The sequence below is a fragment of the Phalacrocorax aristotelis genome, chromosome 2 (assembly GCF_949628215.1).
Source record: "Phalacrocorax aristotelis chromosome 2, bGulAri2.1, whole genome shotgun sequence".
Taxonomy (NCBI): Eukaryota; Metazoa; Chordata; class Aves; order Suliformes; family Phalacrocoracidae; genus Phalacrocorax; species Phalacrocorax aristotelis.
The window spans coordinates 71,737,754-71,760,291 of NC_134277.1; the positions used below are offsets into that span (position 1 = coordinate 71,737,754).

Genomic DNA, 22,538 nt, shown 5'->3' on the forward strand with positions numbered 1-22,538 from the left:
GGCTTCGAGGGGCTTTCTTGGTGCCGCGCCACTTTTGCCGCTTCGGAGCCACTCTTCCCACGGCTGCCTCCACCGACAGCCCGGGCGCTTTGAACCTTGACAAGGCCAGAACCTCCCCCCGCAGCAGAGGAGGCGGCAGCCCCGGGGCGGGGGGTGGGGGGTGGTGGCAGACAGAAAGCTTTTTGTTCCGAGTGTCCGAGAACTCGAAGTGAGCGGCTGTGAAACGGCACGGGCGAAGCCGCTGGGTCAGAGGAAGGCTGGCCGGCCGCCCTCGCTCTGAGGGGGCGGATTCCCCTGCCTCCACACGGGACCGGGGTGCCGCTCACCCCCGGGCGGCGGCTCGACTCGGCAACGCTCGGCTCCGCTCGGCTCCCCTCGGCGCCCCCGCGCTAACGGCAGCTGCGACCGGGGGCGGGGCCGGGTAGAGCCCACCTTCTCCCCGAGCAGTGGCCAATGGGAGGAGCGCCATGCAAATGAGGTGTGTAGCCTGGCGGCGGGGCGCGGAGAACCAGCGGCGATGCGGCGGGAGGCGGTGTAGCTGCGTGCGGCCCCCCTCAGCGCTCCGCAGCCATGAAGCACAAGGTGAGAGCCGGGACCGGGACTGGCACCGGGGCGGCCGCCGTCCTGGGGCTGGGGCGGGCGTTCAGAGTCTGGCGGGCTCGTCAGCGCAGCTGGGCGACTCTGGCTGAGGGGCCGGCGGCCGGCTCAGGGGTCCTCTCAAGCACCCCCCTCCCCGCAGGGCAGGCGGGTACAGCCGTTGGCCCGGCCAAACCTCCCCCCGCCTGCTCCGGCGCAGGGTCCGTAGGCGCGGACCCCCCACGGGAGGTGCCCGGCGTGGGGTACGAGGGGACGTGGAGCCGGGGGAGAGCCTCCGGGGGCGCTCGCCGTGGTGAGGGGGGAGAAGGGGTGTTGGTGCGGTGCGGGTGCCCGGCCGGTGGCGCGGCCCCTCTCCCGCCTGGCGCCGGGTAACGGTGCGAGGCCGGTGCCTCGGGAGGGGCGGGTTTTCGCGCGGGGATGCCCAGCGTCGGTTTGGGACAGGTATGGCCGTTCTCCCCGAGGAGTAACGCACCCGTTTTCCAGCCCTTTGTGAATGCCTTGTTAGCACGGTGCAGGTTTTCAGGGCTGCCTGATGGGTCACAAGCAAGGGGAAAGAAAAAAAACCAAAACAACCGTATATTTAAAAAAAAAGGTAGTCTGTCCCCCTTTCCTGTGTTAAATAAGTGATTTTAGCTTAACCTTTTACCAGAGGGCTGGCTTTTTTTTCTTTCAAAAGACACAAATGTGGAGGCTTTCATCCTAATATTACTTTAATTAAAAATGTCTGGGCAAGGTACTGAATTGCCCACAGGGCATTAGATTACTGTACACACATACGCTAATCGTGTGTGATTGGAACAAAAAAAAAAAAAAGAGGAAAGAAAAACTTGCCTTCCTCTGCCAAAAATAACTTGAACGTCAAAAAAAAGGTGATTTCCAAATGTCATGCGTTATATACTTACTTGGAGACTAACTTGCTTTGGAAGTGAAGTCTGTCTTCTTACTGAATTTAGACAGTGTAGTGTAGAAGAGTCCTGATGCTATAACATTGTATAAGGCTTTTGAACGTGGGTAGAGTGAGATGTGTGAGTGGCACCTAGGCAAATATACACAGATTTTCATGCTTTTCCATATATATCCTAGTTCAGTCCAAGCTTTTAGGATCTCTGATAATTCTGAATTTTCCCAAAGTTTGGTTAAGTTTTCAAAGCTGCTGCCAGTTTCTCCATCTCATGGTGGTTAAGAATAACCAAGAAAAATAAATTGTGTAAGATACAGACAAAGATACACCATGACTTTGAAAATTTTGATCTGGAACTTATGGGGTTTTTTTTCTGTCTTAATCAACTGACTGATTTGAAGTCTGAGATCTAATTAATCTCCTGTCCCTTTCTACTCCCCCTCAGATCAGCTCAGGTAGACTTTATACCTGCTTATAAAAGCTGTAACTCTTACTACAAAATGTTAGGCTCTTGGGGGGTAGAAGAGCAGCGTCACTGTTAGTCTGGAGCTCATCAACTGCATTCCAGCTGCCCGTGGCTAAGTAAGGCTCGTATCCCAATGGCACAGTAATGGTCCTGCATGGTTATACAGTTTCCTGACTTCTTGTGTCACTATCTATCCTTCCTCTGCTGCAAGGGGATCATGCTTCATATGTAACCCAGTGGCACTGCAAGAATAGGGATCTACGATAAGGTGGCTTAGAAGGGGGAAGGCTTCACTGCTCTGTAATGTTCCTTTGCCCTGTGTGGTTGGAATGAGCATTTTGGTTTGGGTTTGTGATTACGTAATTCTAGACAGAGAAAGCTAGACAAAGAAGGAACTAGCCATTAAAAAAAAAAAAAGAACCTGAGAATTTTGGCCTCAAAAGCCTTCTCGTTAGACTAGGGTGTTTACTTTCCCTGGAAAATGGGAGGTAGTTACTTAACACTGTTTAGCTAGGACAAACATACTTAGATCTAATTCTTATTCCTGGAGTAACACATAAAATAAATAACTGCTTGTTCAGTCTCTTAATTTCTTTCTTTTTGTATTTTCTTTCTTTTATTTTCTATAGGAAAACAAAAGTAATGTAGTTTTTATCATATACAGAGAATAAAGGAACATAAACATGCTCATGGCCTGCCTGGGGTCATACCATCACTTCAGATGTGGCTTATCTTCCAGGTGCAGAATTGGGTCTGTTTAATTTCTCCTGGTCTTTTTTGGGGACCTGTCATTCTTTACTTTGTGATAGTCCATAAGGCAAGGCCTCATTTAATGAAATCATTTAGATGCTTGTTAAAGTTTAATAAGAGTATTAACAGTTGGACAGAACAGGAACTGGCTCATGTGAGACCCTGATTACATCTCTCCATCAATCCTGGCTTTACTTTCAGTGTGACTAAACCCAAGGTAATTTCTGGTCTAGAAGTCCTTTCTGCTGCTCATTCTGTCCTTTTTGCTCATAAAGGATTTGAAGACTTGTTCCATCTCTTCCTCCACCTAACTTTCTTTTATTGCCCATCCCACTCTTTAAACAGTCTTCCAATGTAATACTCAAGTCCAAGCCCTCTGAAGGCCAGTGGGAAAATTCCTGTGGATTTCAGCAAGTTCAAAATTTTACCATATATATGTCTCTACAGGTCTGTCTGTCTTTTGCGCACTGTGTGCAGTTCAGTGAGGATGTGACTGTTTAAAGCAAAGACAAGTTTGACCCTACATTAGGTCGTTTTCTACCATTCACATACTAATTAAATATTGGAGAACACAAAAGTTGTTCTAACTGAGTGATAGGAAATGTTAAGCATAACAAACACTTGTATGCTGGTTGTGAGCATTTCTTAGTCGTACTTGTCTAAAAGCTACTTTCAGAAATTAATTCCTGTAGGGTGCAGTTGTTTTATGGCAATACCCCAGTTCTTCCTGTGACGGTAACAGCATCCTTCTGCACTAAATCTCCCTGTACTGCAAAACTGCATCCCATCAAGTTTGCACAGGATGCCATTCCAGTATTCTGTAATCCAGAAGATAGGCTCAACCCTTTCTGAAACCAAACTCAAACTGTGATTCCAAGGACGAAGCAGTTACAGCTAAGGTGTACTATGTAGGAACAGAAATACCAGTGGGTTACCATGACTGGAGAAGAAACATGGATGGGAGAGGATATATCTGGCCAGCAGCTCCAACGCCTTTATCCTAGGCAAAGAAGTGTGACAGAAGCAAAAGGGAGAAGGTATTATCATAACAAGGCTTTTGTAGCTTGTTGGCTGTTCACAAGCAAGACAAAAAAAGAGGGGGAAGGAGAAAGGGGGACTTACCTCTTTACTAAAAGATCCAAATGGTTAGTGGAAGAGGAGAGAAAAAGAAAACTACATTCCTTACCTCATTTAAGCCAAGAGGAGTGACGTAGATGTTAAGTATGAGGTCTTGATTATCTATTTTTAGACAATTTGTTGGGGAAGGAAGAAACCTAAGTAAATAGGGTTTGAAATGCATGCCATTTGTGCTAAGGCAAATTCCTGTAATATAAAGACTCAATTACAATGCCTGCATGCCAAAACAAACAGAATAGTGCCACTAGGAAGAAATACTATATTCCCAACCAGAAATGCTTGTGAAAAGCTGCTTGTAACCCTGGCAATGACAGGCTTTATGTGTCAGGCCATGTCAAGGAAAAAGAACTGTCTGTACTTTACTAACCAAATCCTCTCTTTCATTTATTCCTTACACCCCTCTTTGTGGTTTTTTTTGTGTGTGTTTTTATGTAGCTCAGCTGTCACAGGGTAACAATCAAACTTAGAAGTAAATAGGAACTGTAAAACCTTGTAGAAGGTAATGCTAGAGGAACAAACTGACAAAGGGAAAAACTGTCCAAGTTTGGGCCGTCTCTCTCACCATCATGAATTTGCAATGGAATTTTCGTGATATTTCTCTGCTCTGGGCATGTGTGGAGGGAGGTGGCAGAAGTCTAGCAGGGTCAGGCCTAAATCAACAGCAGCACTACTGAGATGTAGCAGTAGGACTGGCTCCTTCCCAAAGCTTGGAGGGCCGCTGTCATTTTCAGATTCCTGCTCTTCCCCTCTGTAGCCTCTGTGTATCCCCCCCTGCCCCCCTCCCTGTAGACTTATGTACTGCTTATAAGCCTCCAGTTTTGGGTCAGGTATGTATTTGTATACCTAATCGAGAAACTGCCTCAGTACCTCCAGGTATTTGAGAAACTCCCACAACGGAAGTTGTTTGCCCTCCTAAAAACTTGGTAGGACAGCAAGGTGCTATTAATTCTGTTTTATAGATGGAGGTGCTGAGGGTTAGGGATGTTACAGGACTTATTTCAGAGGAAGAAGAGCCATCACAGAGCATTATAGGTAACAGCATGCTGTTTTTTTTGCGTGATTTCTAAAATTCTGTGTTATTGTGCTAACAGCTGCTCATGACTAATGGAGCTGTAAGTCTATTTCATCAAGAAACTGGTAGTCTAGTCTGTCTCTGTCTGGTAGTTCCTAGTATATGATGAGGAAGCAGAACTGCCACGTGAACAGTCTTCCTTATATTTTTGAGAGCTACAATTCAGTTTGACCCTAGATAATACAAGAAGCCTTGGATACTAATCTGAATCTGGGGGATTTACCTTTAAGATCCAAACAGAGGTTGCAGTCACATTAAACTACTAGTTTGCCTTGAGGCACCTTGACCCAACCTTAGTCATTCCAAACAGTGCAATACTATCAAAAGACCTGATCGGGGTGGGGCTACCAGATCAGAGAGCAGGAGAGCTGCCTAACAGTAAGACTTTATGGAAACCTCTTCTGCAAAGGAAAAACTAAAATACATTTCAGGAGAGTTTTGTACCCTTCTAAGCTGGTAACCACCATTTTGCGGAATATAGGCTAGCCTTTGGAGAAGTCTCATGAAATGTTATTGTGAACTTGCTAAATGCTGGGGCACAATTCATAATACAACGTACCAACTCACCTTTGGAATCTTATGATCTCCAGTACAGCAATAAGCAGGGTTAGAAAACATCATGCTTGCACTGATATCACTGAACATTGAACTCCTACGTGTGGTGGCTCAGGAGAGGTTTATATATTGAACTGCCCATGCTCCATTACAAATACCAGAATAATTGTATCAAGGCCAGGTTTGTCTAGTGATCCAAATAAAAGTTTGAATGAGGCAATTCTCCTGAGTGACACACACCTCTATGCACCACTGCTGGAACAGGTATATCTGCTGGTTACTTTGGCCACCTTTAGAAATGGTAGGGACAAGAAACCTATTAGTCTTGTCGCAAAGAGCTTGCACTCACTTGGCCAAGCATGAGGTCCTGCTCTTGCATGGAAGTGTAGGAGAAGAGGATGTTTCCTCAGTATCTGGAAATAGCAAACAGCCTTGTGCCTCTGCCTACAAAGGATCAAAACCTGACTGGAGCAAAGGGCTTCCTCCTTGTCATACTGCTGTCATCAAAGATGTTAGGGGCATGGGAATGACTTGCGTACAATAGATGGGCTTAGGTCACTTAGGGCCGTAGGTAAAGTTACTTTTGTTTTGCTTATTTTCTTTGGACTAGCTTATTGCAGACACTGAAGTACTAAATCCCATTCATACCAACAGCAGTTAGGAACCCACCTGTCTCTAAGATCTAGAGTTTAATTTCATTTTTAAAGCAATGTAAGTACTTAAGAGGAACATGCACAGGTGTCAGCAATGGTGGAGAACCCTTATCTTCTACTGTTCCCATTCCTGGCTGCACTTGATGGAGACAAATAGCTAAACGTGTTGAGACACTAAGTCCCTACACCTCTGCAGGAGCCCACATTCAGTGATATTTGGAATCGTAAATGTTCAAGTCACTTTTCAAGATGATGCTTTATGTAATGCGTTCTTTCTGAGCATCCATGAAAGCAAGGGATGTTTCCCTGTTACAACATTGCTCTGACTGCTGAAAGATGCTTTATGCTAGGTCTTCAGTAGGATTGATCAGACAGTCCTCTGGGACTGTCCTACAAAAGAAAATTTATAGCATGTGTTTGGCAGTATTTGTACTGCTGAGTAAAGCTGCAATTACAGGAGCAAGGTACTTCTTGCTGCCTGTAAATGGCTGCAACTCTTAGTGTCAGAGAGGCTGGGCCGCTTTACAGCAGCTAAGAGTACAGCCCTTGAATATTGCTGCCTCTCTATCACAGGCTGCTCTTGGCAAGTGCGCTTTTTCTTTTGCTTTTTGGTCTAGACATTACAGTAGTGGAAACTGTCTTAATTTTAAGGAGCTCATTTTTCCACAGCAGATTTGGACGTAGCTTGCAATTGACAAGAAACACGGCTGCTAAAGCTATAGTTTGCGCTCCTAGAAACACAAGTGCATAGCATGACAAAAATCGTGTATTTTTTTCTCTATAGGGATAAGGCCCATTCTCACTTTCTATTTTTGTGTTTGTTTTAAAAACACTTCATTCACAGTCAGTGGATTAGCCTGCCCGGAAAAGGAAGAGTAATAAGAATGGATTTACTCTGCAGGAATGCAATCAGCGCGTCAGAAGCCCTTTCTTAAGCAGGCCTCATTCACAGCAAGGTTGAAATCTTTAGCAGGAGCAATACTGTGAATCATTTGGTGACAACAAATCTTAGAAAATGCTGGAGAATCCTATAACTACATTCCCCCACTGAATGTCCTGCTTATTTTAAGGCAGGGGGAGGAAAACACAGACCATGAAAATTCAGTGATTCCCTTTCAAAGGAATTTTTTTTGATCCAAGGTTTAAGTACAAAACACCTGGAAGTATGCACTCTGTTTAGCATACAGCTTGCAGTAGGTGGGGTCATAAATGCCCTGGTCCTATGGACTTTACATCCAGCTAAAATGTTTAGGGTGATAAAACAATTTTTACTGTTACAGAAGGTCCTAGTTTACAAGCAGATATATTTTCTTTTTCCTCTCTTCCTGCTTGTACTGATTTATCTTGTTCACAGCCCAGAGACTGCACAAACCAATCTCTCACATGATAAAGAATACAGTTAAAGTTGTGTTTCAATCTAAGACTAAAGCATAGTAACTATAGCTGGTTAAAACGTACCCACGTACCCTTCCTTTCCCTTCTCCAGGGGTATACTTCCCTAGAAAATGTCAGCTTGCCAAAATCAAGCTGTTCTGGGAGGCTTGTTGACTTTTGGCCAGTGCCCTGTGGTTGAGAGAAGCTTCTGACTGAACCTGGCAACCCTCATTTGCTCCCCTGGAAGTGTGTCTGATTCATGGGCACCTTGCTGCCTATCCCCACCACCACCCTGCTGAGGGCTGGCAGGAGCCTGGAAACATGAGTTCCCAAGCTTGTTTTTCTTCAGTCAGCTGGAGTCTCAGGACGCCCCAAGTTGTGGCTGCTGTGTAGTATCCCAGATGGTGACACTAAAATGACAGAGAAGAGTGGCTTTCCCTTCTATGGAGAATTTTTGGAAGGACTCGGGAAGAGCAGCATATCCCAGTTCAGCTAAGTTCTAGATTTTAAAAAGTTAAAAAAAACCAAAAAAATCATACTTTCCAAAGCTGAAGACATCAGGCAGAAATGAGTTGGTGAGAATGCTGAGGTCCTATGTCTACACAGCTCTGATGTCTTGACAGTAGAGTTGTGATTGCTTCCCCAGAGCTGCACAGACAAGGGTTAAATTTGAGGAGGTTTTTTTTTTCAAGGAAACTGTCTGGGAGAAGACTGCTCACAAATGCCAGAAAATGGAAAACTGAGAACTCAAAACACGTTTCAGGATTCTTTCTTTCTTTCCATCCTTTTTTTTTCCTTCTGCTCTGCTCCTTCAATTCTTAAGCATTCAACATCCGATCTCCTTTCATTAAGTTTTTAATTGCTTGCCTGAGGGAAAGAGGTTAGGTTTTCCATCTGCTTTTTGATTTTGATGTACTGTGGTTTAATCACAGTGAGATCATATTTACTCTAAGGCTATTGTTTGCCCTTTTTTTTTCCTCCTTGCCCTGCCCCGCCCCTTCCCCCCCTTCCCCCCCCCCCCCCCCCCCCCCCCCCGCGCCGTTGATGTCGCAGAAGGCACAAAACCCCCAGGCAGATTTGAAAACGCCTTCTTTTGAAGTCATGGAACTAGATCACACCCTTCCTTGGGTGAGGGGAAAGGAAACTGGTTATAAGGGTTAAACATATACAGAAAACTCTGTGAGATAGGTGTGGTGGAATTTTCCAAAATATTAATAGGTCTTAAAGGTAAGTCAGGGGATGTGGTATGCCTTCCTGGAAGGAGCAAAAAAAAAAGTATTTCAGCACCCCAGAAACTTAAAGGGCAAGGGAATAACATCAGCATATGTCATCAGTGGATCCCTGCTCTGCTTCACTGTAAATATTACTGTCGTTAACTGTATCTGCCTTCTATGGTAGCTCCAAAACAGGGTGGGTGGTCTAACAACACAGGAGCAGTGCGCATTATCTCAGGGTTGTTCCCCAGAGCCGAGCGAAAGAGTACTACCTCAGATATGTCCTTGTTTAGCGTAGCTATGACCTGTTGCATCTCACTGCACAGACTTCAAACAGAAGGTTGCTGTGTAGTAAAAGGGAGTTGCCACTTCTGTTAAACTCCCCCTACATGCTCACTGAGCACCACAGAGGTTTTGTGCAATTCAAATGGTGTTTGTGACACAACAACATCCATCTTTCACTGCATCAGAAACAGAAGGGGTAAATCAACTCTTTAACATCTGATCTAAAATTATATTTCTATGATTACCTTTGTAATGCCCAGGAAAGCAGAGCAGCACCCCCACACCTCACATCCCCTCTAATTAAAATAAAATAAAACTGTCCAAGCCAAAAATCAAAGCTCAATCAAGAGACAAAAGAATATAGTCCAAACAAACAAAGCCTGGCTTATTATCCTTCTAACTAATGTAGCATTATCATTTTATTGCTCTTAATAGATACAGAGGCAGAAAACTTTCTTTTCAACTCACTTGTCCGGTTTGAAATGTCAGGCATAGCAATAAGCAGATGCGCTCAGTGCAGAGCAATGAAGTATTTTTTTCGCACGGGCCCAAGCTTCAGTTAGGATCTCTTGCACTAACCTTCATTTTCACATTTTTCCTTTATACTTCCCCCACCCTACCTTTTCTACCCTCTGAATTCCTTCCCAAGTTGCTGGTTCACCGCTGTGCCTCAGTTTTGCAAAGTACTTTGCCAAATGACTGCAAAAAACTGGATACACAAATATCTCATCTTTGCTTAAAATAGAACAGCTACACTGAAACTAAAGTGTTCTCAGGCCGGAGAGCACTCGATCTCTCACATGTTTACGTTACATTTAAATCCCAGCCTTGGGTGCCTGATGGACTGCATCAGTGTCTTGAGCAGGAGCACAAAGTGCCTGGGCCCTTGTTGTTCTGCTCACTACCTGCCTGCCACCCCTGCTGGGTAGAGCATTCTGCCTGCACAAAATGATGGTCATATATATCCAGAGTGTGAAAGGCATAATGCCTACTTTGGCTTACCTGCGTGTGAACCAATGCGGGGGGACAGTCCCATTTTTCATCCTTACTTTCTGTGTAACTGGCCACACTAAAAAGGGAAAAAAAAAAAAGTCCCATCCAGAGTAAACTTTGAAATTCAGGCCTCTCTGGCCAGACAGAGGGTCTGGGACAGCTTGGTAGAACACTGAAATAAGACACTCACTTGCCTTTCTCCCCTGCAGACTCAAGGTTTTCCACATCACAGCCTCCAGGCAACTTGGCATGCTTTAGCATGACTGACAGCCTCTGTTCCAGGGATGCATGGAACTAGACCACAAGGATACTTAGGGTGGATGAAGATATGTCCTCCTTAAGGCTCTGCTCAGGCTGTTAACCTCATAGCTCACTCTCTCATTAGCTGTAAAATCAGCCTTCCAAATCTCTGCATGGAAAACTGGCTTAATTTCCATCCAGCAGCACTTGTAATCATTTGGGCTAGCAACACTTTACCAGAACAGTATCTGTACTAAAACAAAACTTATTTTTAGGCATGAGAGTGCCTAAAAAGTGGAATTCTGGGCTTTGCCTACAAGAGTCAACCGAAACATTACTATGCTGAGCATTTGAAACCAGGCTCCCTCTTCTGTCATTAGCTGTGAGCCAAGGAAGCTCACAGTTCCTGGAGCTAGCAGGCAGACCTGGAGGCTGAACTAGATGCTAAGGGCCTTTCAGAGTCCTCTAGTCCTCTTGCTGAAGTTGTGGTGACTGCAACACCCTGGTAATGCAGCGATCTCTTTCATAACAAGTTGTGGTAGCACTTCCTGCCTCCTCTATGTAGCTATCAACTTACAAGAAAAAGTAAATTCCTGCACACAGCTTGTTGCTGGCAATTAGCTGTTACAGGTCTCCACACATGTGGGGGTTCTTACGGCCAAGCAGCAAGGCAGCATTTTGCAGTCCATTCTCCATGCCAGTGCCCACAAGCAACGTGTCTAAGAATGTGCTGCTGCAGCTTTGCATATACTAGATACTGCCTTTGCTGTTTGCACTGCCTTCTTCCAGGCTTGAGAACAGCAACAGTCATTTTTCAAGACTCAATGTCTTATTCATTGAGCTCTGTCTACTTGTGTTAAGTAGCCTGCACGAAAAGCTGCTTATTATAGATAGACCTGTTACCTACTGTGCCTTTCTGCAATTTCCTTGCAAACACAGGACAACAAATTACTTATTTCAGGGCAGTGACAGTGAGGAACAGAAAAGGAGATGGATGCTAAAAAGCACCAATGTTAAACTGCCCAGTGACTTCTTGTACTGGACCCCTTCTGTCAGAAAGCCCAACTTCCCTCTCTTCTACTGGTACTGCTTTTATCCAAACTATTTCTCTCAAAATAAAACTCAACTTTTTACTAGATTTTTCAGATCAATTCTTCAGTCTCACAGGCAAATCATTACTATTAGGCCTATTACAACCACAAGGGTATGTAAATGCTTAAGCTTACTTTGGAATGACAGCGATTCCTTTTGAAGAAACCTGAAGCAGAAACAAGGGGTAATGAAAACCAAAAGGAGAGAGGGGAATCTCTATTAAAAATATTATGTGATGGGTAGTTAAAAGAAATCCAACCAAAGTGAAGCTACTGGTTTGTGCATAGATGCTCTTTGGGGTGTCTCCCCTCACCTTTCCTTCCTTTGTTCCTCTCTTCCTTCCTTCCCCTAAGCTAGCTGAACATAGGAGAGAAGCCATTTTGCATTTTAAGAAACAATTTGTCCAATAATAGAAAACAGAATAAAAAGGGGTCCCACCCTTTTTCGGTTTAAGGGCAGAGGTGATTTCCCTGGTTCTATTTTCACATAAACTCTACACATAGGAAGCAGTATTTAAAAACACGACAATGCAGAACAAAACAACATGCCCCACCAGCCAAGCACAGAACAGGGATCAGTATCCACAAGCCTGCGTGCTCTGGAACATCTTCATATTACACCTCTGAGGGAAGCAACTGAAATTCTTCAAGTTTATGGTTGGTTGAACCTTTTCCTCGAGTGTTCATTCATTGCAAAGTTGGCTGAGGAGTCAAGTCAGCAGCCCTGCACTAGGAGCTTGGCACTGTAACACTCAGCCCTTAAAGAGTCCATTGTATTTAATCTCATAGCGTGTCATTTATTATTCCCATGTTTGCTTCCATGGCTGTGGGCACCTCACACACTCTTGTTACCCATGTCACTGAATGTGTTTACTCTAACAGAAAGAGTAGACTTTTTCACCACTCTAACTCTTGACTCTTCTTCCTGCCACTCAGCCTCATCAACAAACAGCCTTTTCATCCTCCAAGCCACAAATTACAGAATTCTATCAGTTCCCTTTGCTGCAGGGAAGGCCAACCAAAACAGATCATATTTTTCAAAGTATTTTCATGCATCTTTATTCAACTGCAGGCATGTTAACCATCAGTTGCAGTCAGTTAAGGAGAGAGGAGACACCTTTGACTGTTCTTGACAGTAGACAGTAGACCTTATTTATGGATCTGAATCTGGCCTGTAATCCTTTCAGCATCTGAGAAGAAAAATAGTTTGCAGAGGGTTTTTTTGGGGGTTGTGGTTTTTTTTTTTCAATTTAGGTTCTCCAAGTAGACCAGCTGACAGCTTTCAGGGCAGCCTCTTTTGCTCTCAGTCAGGTTTTACCAGGACATGCATCCTGGATACAAAAGAGAAAAATCTAAGGTGTGCAGAGAATATAAATAACACCTTTCTGAGGTTAGCTAATGGACTTGGAGCTGGCATTAAAGGAAAATTCAGATAGAAGTTTCAAATCCCAGGTTCGCTTTACCTAGAGAGAGCTTGAAAGCTTTACTTTTGTCTCAACCAACATATAAAGTTGGGACCACAGGCACTGTAATCCACATTTACTCTAGAGAGTATCCATTTCAGTTTTAGTTCTTTAGACAGAGTTTCTGACACAAGGCACCAATGAAGTCTGCTGAGCCTTTTCCTACAGCACATTCTGGCTGGAATCCCCAGGCAGCAGTCATTAGGGTCAGGCTCCCTTTTGCTTTGACCTGCTGATGACTGGGGTAGCACTTTATTGAAGAGAAGACTGAAAAACTTAATTTTTTTCAGTGATTTTACAGAAGATGCTTTCCACTACACTCAAGAGTCCAAGGTTAAGAGAAATTTAAGCTTCCTGAGAACAATTTTTTTTGTTTTGTTTTGCCTGAACAGAATATTAACACAGTGGGAGCCTGACCCTGGCTTTGACTTCCAAACATCCCAGTATTATTAGTAAGGCTTGAGGATACTAAAGCTGAACTGAATCTTTCCAGTCAATGATTAGTTGTAGAGAAGCACTCATTAATTTTAGTATGGCTCCTGTAACACAGAGGGCTCAGGAGAATGGAGCTGTATATAGACCACAGGTACTTTCAGATTTTGAGGAGACCACCGCTGCCTGTATCATGCAGCTAGTTTAATTGAACCAAGAGAGAGCAAGAGATTTCCATCCTTATCTTATTAAAAGAAGGTGGTAGCTGCCAGTATGTCCATTTTATGAAGCACAGCTGATTTCGATGGCAAACCAAAATTTTTTCCCTTATCTAGGATCAGATCATTTACTCCCCTGCCATTATGGAACTTGAGTTTGTGGTTCTGAATCTGATGCCCTCCTGTTTTTTCCTCTTTGTATTAGAAATATAAAGGGACTTCTGACACTGGTCAGTTGCCAAAACAAGCTCCAAGACAAGTTTCTGCTCAGCCCTTTCTCTATTGCCAATTTGTTTAGGAAACAGATGAGGGGTTTTTAACCCTTAATCATACAAAAAGGTCACCGCTCTACCTTTGCCTTCTCATATCAGATGTTACTGCTTCTTTGGTGCCTATTTCACAGACAGATGAGTGACAGATCCACAGCTCCTAGAGCAAGTCCAATTAATTCCAGATAACCTTCCCCAGCTGATGAGACCAATGAGAGGGAGTGTTGTGATATGTGAGCTCGATGTCCACAGTATTCAAAAGTTATTAGAATTTGGCAAATCAATTCAGTAAAGCCCACAAGCGTGGAGAGGTGTCTTCGATCAGGACTTCTTTTTCTGTGTGGAAAAGCAGAGACTACCATTTTGATCGCTACCGCAGGTTAGAGATACCTCTATGGTTTTTAAAAGCTCTCCTGATGACCTTCTGTGGTGACGATTTCATTTTCTCAAGACTGACTCAGCTGGCTAATGAAAGCAATAGTGACTCTGTTCCTGAAGCTCACATTAAGAAATTCTGGAAGGAAGAATGAAGTCAGGGAAATACTCAAGACACAGAAGGTTCGCTTAGCAGGAACAGTGCCTATGCTGCTGGCAACAAGCAACAGGCTTAGTGTTTCTGGTCCCAGTGCTTATTTGCAGGAATATTTTGCCTGCTTCACTGCTCCCATCAGTGACTGATGCTGATGGCATGGCTCTGGGCTATTTAAAAGGCCTTGGGGAAATTGCTGTGAAACAAGTGGCAACCAGTTAGTAAAATTCACATGCTGGTGCCTGACCTAACACTGACAACAAGAATCTGAAGCTGTTTGCAGCAAAGAAGTTCTTGAAGCACATCCAGAAAGTATTAACACACTGCACACCAGCTGGTGAGAAGGTCACTGGGACAGTGATAATGAGCAACTGGAAAAAAAAAATCACATGGGAACTTTTATCTGCTCTAATTCTACCACCATTCCAGTTTTGTTCCGAGAATAGCTTTGCTGTAGAAGTTAATCAGGCTTTTCAAATACCTTTAATCACCAAACTATAGAAGGACAAGCACTTATCGTTGATTTAGCTTGCTTGTTTTGTGTCTCACACACCCACACACCCCCACCCCCTGTAATCTTCCTCCTTTGAACACCATCCTCTGCAAGTCAGAATCATAGAACCATTGAGGTTGGAAACAACCTGTAGGATCATCAAGTCCAACCATCAACCCAACACTACCATGTCTCCTAAATAGTCTCCTTTAAATAGTCAGTTCCACAGGCTGAGCTAGTCCTGTTCGTAGATTTCACCTGTGAAAAACACATTAGGAAGAAATGTAGAAAGAGAGTAACTTGAATGTTAAGAGTAGACAGGAGCTTGTTTTTTCCTGAGCTCCTTGGGCTCAGCTGAGCAGCCAGGTCAACACAGAAGAGTGTAGATGTAGTGCTCAAGAAGACGCCACCGGTTTTGACTAAAGAGTAGTTTTATGGTTCTGCCAAGGCATGGACAAAATTGCTCCCTGCTTTATCTTGATTCACATTTCTTAGTGTTGTTGACTGATGAGCTGAGTAGACGTACATCAGAGAATGGTGGGCCCCAGTGCTGCTGTTTACATGGGAGTTCAAAATAGCAGTCCTGCTTTTCCAAGCCAAAGCTTAATTTATACTGACCTCACTAATGATGCTGATGAAAGGCAAAGGCAATGTTTCTCATACATTTGAAAGCTGATCCCTCATTTAGAGAAGAGAAAACTGATCTCATGCACCCTGTTTCAACACCATATCTTGGGAAAAGCATATTCATCTACCTTTTATGTGACATCCGAGCTTCCCCTTTCTCCATCCACCAGTCAGCCCTTCATACAACCACCTGGCTGTGTGCTACACTGAAGAAAAGTTGAACCAAGCAAGGTCAAATGGAAGTCTGCTGTCTTGATGAAGCACAGAGATGACAAGAAAACATCACTGTGTGTCAGTGGGAAAAGATATAACAAGTGGGGCATAAAAAATTAAGATTTCTGTGTCCAAGAAGGAGGATAAATATGACAGATAAAACCACTAAACTGTACGTGACACTGTCCCTTTAACGGGGGAAGATAAATATTCGCGGCAGCTGCATATCCTATCTTACAGTGGATTAGCACCATTTCAGTTTGTGTACTGCATCCAAATACTTTAGCTAGAATGCTCCAGATCTGGGCCTCCCTATATTTTTTTCAAATGCTTACAATTACTTTATAACCATCTCTGCTGACTGCCTTCACCAAAAAGCAGGCAGGCATGGAGCATTTGTTGCCAATGCATTTGGAAACATCACCAGAGCCAAGAAATTAAGTGTTCATGGCCTTTGTGAGGCATCCAAGAATGCCAGTACAGACAGCCTGCCTACTTTCCACTGAGTACCTAAGCTTGGCCAATTATTCAGTACTAGATGTGCCATACAGGCCTGTAAAGAAAGAGGGAAGGGAGCCGATTCAATCCGTGAGGGGGTGGCACTTGTTAGTTACACATCTGTATCGCACAGACCAGAATCTTACATCAGCTTGGAGTCAGCACCTCTGCTAAGAAGTTTTAAGCCACCAGTAGCATAGCCACAACAAGAGGGATGTCAGGGCAAGCTGCAAACCCTGCTTGAAACACTAGGCAAATGCTTGGGAGTAGACCTCTGTGAGGTTCCCTGTATTAATGTTACTGCCTCACTTGGCATGATCAAGTAAAATGTGTACAAGAATGCTTAACCTACATTGACACAGGTCAAAGACACTCCTTGGCTGGCTTTAGACTCCTCCCAAGCTACATAGAGATGCACTGTATGGTAACATTTCGTACCTAAATTCTTAAGCTCTTTGATGTAAGGACAGGCCCACATAGGTTGGTACAGCTTTCCCAATGGCAAAGGCATGACTTCAGCTGGGGTCACTGAGCATGTCATTTTTTAAATAATGTTCTCTTCAAGATCTTACTACAGAGAATTGGACTCTGAGGAACCTTGTCCTTTGAGGTGGTTGTTTTTTTGGTGGTACTGGTTTTGGGCCAGTGGCGGGAGGAAGTTTTTACCTCTTCTAGTGCTGTGCTGCACTGTGCCACCAAGGAAGTTTTCAGAAAGAATTTGAAGGATGGAGCTACATACCAACATGAGCATCATAGTTCAAAAGCTGTGACATTTTGTCAATTTGTATTTTATGCTGTTTTTTCTCGCCAGCTGGTCTCCAGATCCCTGACTTTAAGGAGCCTGCATGTGGCAGCTAAGAAAAGCCAGCCCACTGCCTTTACATTAATGGGTTCTGCATCTCTAGTGGAAAGTCTTTTGGGACCTTGCACATGTAAAAATGTTTGGAAACAATTGCTCTGGATTATGTCCCTGAAAGTCTTGTTCAAGTTTTATTTCAAATACCAGCCAGCTAGCTGTAGTGGTACACAGAGCACATTAATGGGGATATCAGCGACAGGAGATGAAGGTACAAGATCCCAGTCACAGGAGTAGCATCTCAATGCCAAGAGCAGAACTCTTGTCTTTTGTGCAAGTGAATAGACCATATAAAGAGCTTCTATCTGACCTAGTGGAAAAGTTCTCACTAGCCATGTTGGTAATGCATAAGAATCTCATTTCTCCAAAGCGGGACAGAGGAATGCTACATTATTTTCTCCGTTATTTTGATATCATGCACACTTTTTCAAATTCAGTTCTTATTTCTCTCCACCTAGAATATGCTTGAAGTTTTAGAAAAATTCTAGCTTGTTTATTCATTTGATTTACTTGCCCTTCTTTCTCCACAGAATCTTATGGCAAGAGCCCTGTACGATAACATCCCTGAATGCGCAGAAGAGTTGGCCTTCCGCAAAGGAGACATTTTGACAGTGATAGAACAGAACACCGAAGGTCTTGAAGGATGGTGGCTCTGCTCCTTGCACGGCCGGCAAGGCATTGTTCCAGGCAACCGTGTGAAACTCCTGATAGGTCCAGTGGTACAGGACAGTCCTCCTGGCCAGGATATGTCCAATTCAGGATTGATGCATCAATCCTTCAACCAGCAAAAGATCTACCAAGTGCCAAGCTCACATGCCTCAGCACGGGACCCTGTCTACCAAGTGCCACCTTCCCATCTGAATCAGGGAATTTACCAAATACCCACTAGTCACGGTCTAGTGGGACAAGATACTTACCAGGTGCCACCCTCCATGCAGAGATGTCTTGATGGTCCGGTTTTGACTAACAAGGTACGTGCATTTGCTTTCATGTCATAGCTCCAAAGCAGGTCACTTGTGCTGACCACCAGTGAGGTGGTTAATGTCTGTCGATAGTCTGGGGACTTCATATAGGAAGGATAAATATATATATGTATATCTTAACTGTATAAAGTTACAGCAGTAACTTCACTGCTGTGGGAGAAAAAGAAAAGCCCAGTTCTTAACAGCTTGCTTAATTTGCAACTGAGAGACACAGTAGTGCATTTTGGAGCTGTGCTGCTGCAGCTGCTAAAGGTGTGGGGAATTACGTGATCTTGTGTCCTCACAGGCTCCCCAGGGAGGCTGAAGCACATCTGGCCTATGGCACTTTTGAATTATATGCTCAAAAGAAAGCTGCTGCGGTGAGATTAACTCTCCCACAAATTAATGAACAGTTACATCATCTGCCGAAGTAATTTTTGTTTAATTAAAAATTATGTACTGCCTTGCTGCAGAAGACCCAATGAGTCTAAACCACAAAGAGAAAGCAATGAATGATGAGACAAGGCCATACTTGGAAGGGTGAGAGAGTAAGAGGATGATGATAATAAGGGATGTTTTTAGACCAGATCTAAAGTTTATAAGAGTGAGCTTGATGTTTATCTACAGCTAAATTTCTTGACTGAAAGCGGGAGCTGCAATAGCTCCATGGTGCAGTCATTGTTGCAGAAGTGGAGAGCTCCCAAGCATCAGGGAGAGGTGTTGCATTATGTGGGTCCCCTCCTTGTTCCTCTCAGGTTCCCCCCATCCCCTGTCACTCCCTCATTTTACCTGCACAGGGTACTTGCCAGGTACCCTGGTGGCATACAGTGCCTTGGTGGCTGAAAAGGGTTAGGGAAGGTACCTGAGAGAGAAAGGCGATTCTCCTGGCCTTCCAGGCCCTTTATTGCCAAGCCAAAAAGAAGTTCCTACAGTCCTTCCATTCCCAGCTCCAGCTATTAGCATCCTCCTTACCTGTAGAGCTTAAAGCATAGTATTTATATCAAAGTTATGGGAGCAGATGATGTCTGTGTCAGGAAGCTCCTGACTGCTTTAAACTTTCATCTCCTTATTGAGATTGGCAAGACAGTCTTTTTTAAGGTTTTTCCCCTGCCTCACTCACAACTCAGCCTTTTTTGTATCAGGCCTTTGGAAGATGTCTTCTGATGCTTTTATTTCCTTGTTATAATTTCATTTTCCCTGATAAGAGTAAATGGAATTTTTTGCTTTCTGAGCAAGAGAAAAAGATCTGTGAAATCGTTCCAAGTCAAGTTCTGAAGAGGTTGGTTTGCTCAGCTTTTCCACAATTACGCTTTGTAGGGAGTGCAGGAAGATAGAATGAGAAAATTGTACTTGCTGCACAGGTAGAGATAGGATCTTTGTTGGAGCAGTTATGTGGGTTTTCTTCAGAAATCTCAAATCTTTTCTTTTCTCCTTTCTCTATAGACTAGATGTAGTGACGTCTTTTTCAGGGGCGGTACAGTTTACCTATCCGCAGCAGCATTTAGACACTCTCCAAGGTAGTTAGTGAACACCTGGTAAACAGCCTATTGACGTCACAGCACAGAAGAGATCACATTTTAGTGTATGCCTGCATGAAACATTACAGCGCTATGCAGAGATGCCTCAGCTAGGCGGCTTTGGCCGCAGGAGATACACCATACTGCAGAGCTGCTTTAAAGTCTGTTGGGAAGCGCAAGGTATTAGCTCAGAATAAGTGCGATGTACTTTAATTTTAGGACCTGACCTGCCAAAATGACCATTAGCATAGTTTACTAAGCATAATGCAAGTGTGTGTGTACTCTGCACAGTGTAAGTCTGCAAGGAAAAAATTCTGCATGCAAAGTATATTCTCCTTCCCCCACCCTCTCCAGCTCCAGTGAAACTAAGAGGACATTCTGCAAAAACCTGGTTGCTACGGAGACTGTATTAAAACCCTAGATACACTGAGAAAATTAAAGCAAATATTTCAGTTAAGTGCAAACTTCTTGATGAGATACAAAAATCAGAGGCACTAAAGCACCTGTTTTCTCTGAGTTTCTGCCTAGAAATTTTTCAGCAAGCTTGAATATGCATTCTGAATTCAAGTCACCTTATCTCGAAAATTAAGACCATTTGGCCAACTTATAACTGTTTTCTTTTAATTCCTTGCAACCTATGAAAGATCAGCTATGCTGCATGAAAACAAATGGCTGCAGTGCCAACGGTAGGATACACTAAACACACACATTTATAAAGCATTTTATTCTCAGCAAAGTAGCTACCAACCTGCTTAGCATTAACCAATTCTTGTTACTTAGGATAGGATTGCTTTAATCCTGACTTTAAATCTACTCAGTATTCACTGTGCATTATGGCAGGCTTGGTGGATGGGAAACCTATTGGCAGTGTCCTGCTTTGATCAGAGGCTGACTTGTCTCTGGTCCCTTGGAATTGCCCAGTTTTACACTAAAAAGAGCCCGTTGGGATTGAAACCATGATAGACAGGAGAGAACCACAGGGTTATTAGTAACAGAAGAGTCAGGTAAAACCTACTCCATTCTTCATCATCCTGATCTTGCAAAAACTGATTCTTACTGCTACAGCTGCAACTATCTGCTGATGCCTTTGTGAAAGAAAAGCCTAATTAAGGGGAAGCACTTTAACACTTGTCTTCTTTGAGGGAACGGTCTGTCCTCCAAATCCTCCTCCTCCTCTGGGGATCAGTAAAAACAATCCTTAGTATTGAGGAAAGCTGGAAATCTTGAAGGTTTGATTTTGGGAATCTTTGCTTTGACTTCCAAATGATGAATCTCTTTTCTCAGACTTGTGACACCTGCTGCAGTGGCTTAAATGAGCCACTCTGCCTTCTTCCATCAACAGAAACAGCTGGTTAGCAAGCTATGCATTTTGGGTTTTAAGGACTTTGAAAGGGGTTTGCTATGCAATCACCCTATAAGTAAGCAGGCCTTCTCCCTTCCCACAGCAGTAGCTAGAGAAGACACCATTCCTCTAGACACCCTTCTAAGCAGGACCAGCAGCAGTTTCTAACCTATCCATTTTTGTGCACATTTGCCTGTTTTCTTTGTGCAAATGTGTGGTTTGGCTGCCATACAAGTTTTACAGGCAAAGCTTAGAAACTGCTGTCAGGCAGGAATTGTCTAGCCTCAAGCAACAGTAAATCAACAGCAGGCATGTTATGAAGTTGTGCTGAGATAATGCATCTCGTTAGCCAGAGAGGCAAACCAAGTCAAAAAGGAGTCCTGAGGCAGGTAATTATAATGATGAATTGATTCTGGCCACTCTGTTTGTTGACAGCAGAGCTGTATCGGCTCCTTCTATCAAATAAAAATACCACCTTCTAAAACTCACCCTACAAATGACAGAGATAATGAGGAACAATTTTAAAAAGCGTTGGTTAGCCCCAAGCTTTTATAACTGTCCTAGCGAGTTTAGCCACAAAACAGTCACACCCCTAAGCGTGAAGAGTGTCTGAGGAGCATATGGATACAAGAGCTGTATCTTAGAATTTATTCCTTCTTTCTGCCTTCATACTTACTCTCTTTTGCGGCAACCAGCAAAGAGAAGGAACCTTCAGACAAATATGACATTCAGGAAACCTGGGTTTTATCCTTGCCACAGACTTTGGCATACTTTTAGTAGTGTTTTTGCACCTCAGCAATCTCATCTGCAAAATATGTGGGGTAATTATGAGGGAACTCATTCTGTGCAGACTGCTTTGAGAACATCCTTTGGAAAAGATGCTGTCAAAGCACAAAGTCTTTTTTGCATCTGTGATTAATCATTAGTTCACACATGGGCTTTAAACTAGGAAAACCTATATGTAAAAAAAGTTACCACTGTAATTTAAACACTTTCTGGTTCAGTGTTTCCCCTAAGTGATCTGTTGTGCTGTCTCTGCCATCCTGAAAATAGTATTGACCAAAAAATTTAAGGGAAGCATTTCCTTGTTGGAAAACCATTTTGGCACATTCTGAAAGCTTTCTGTAGGAACCAGTAGCTTTCAGGAGAACTTTCAATCAAGGGAGATCAGCACAAAACAGAATATGAGGCTGATACACCACAGCTGTTTGACCAGGAAAGAGTTGCACTGCAGGGGTTACCAGCCCTGAACTACAGCTCCCACAAGGCATGGACTAACTCAAGGAAAATAGAGATTAATGCCAACTTGGAACATACCAGCTTTTTTGTTTGTTGCTCTGTTCGAACTAGAACTTTACAGTTCAGGAAACACTCAGATTTATCCACCTTTTAAAACTGGATAAAGCAGGATAGGGAAGGAAATCATATTCACACATGAGCATCCCTGGCCTATTTCCCAAGTATAAACATGCCCTTGACAGATCAAGGGTTTCACACACCCGTCACCTTTGTGACCTCTACCTTTTTCAAGGGTTCACTGCCTTCAGCAGGAGGTTTGGGTAAACCATGGCTAAGGGAACGGACCTTGTTCCCTGGTCTTCATGTTGGTTGAATCCATGAGCAAGTGGAAACAGCACCCCACACGCAGCACCACCCTGACAGTTCTGGCACAGGCTTCAGTAGCAGAAGCCAGTTAGCTGTGTTATGACATTTTTCCTTCCAATCAAACAAGTACTGTCTTAGCTGGGAGGAAACAAATGGCTGCATATCACGTTTGTTCCAGAAATAAGC

General features: G+C 43.7%; 1 protein-coding gene across 1 annotated transcript in view; it reads left to right on the plus strand.

Annotated features, from left to right (window-relative positions):
- The first annotated feature begins 493 nt into the window (after positions 1–493).
- Positions 494–22,538, plus strand: part of NEDD9 (neural precursor cell expressed, developmentally down-regulated 9) — a 39,439-nt gene continuing 17,394 nt past the window's right edge. Inside the window, exons 1-2 of the mRNA XM_075084059.1 lie at positions 494–582; positions 17,457–17,897. Of these exons, the coding sequence (XP_074940160.1) occupies positions 571–582; positions 17,457–17,897 (453 nt within the window). The 5' untranslated portion in view covers positions 494–570. The remainder of the gene's footprint in view (positions 583–17,456; positions 17,898–22,538) is intronic.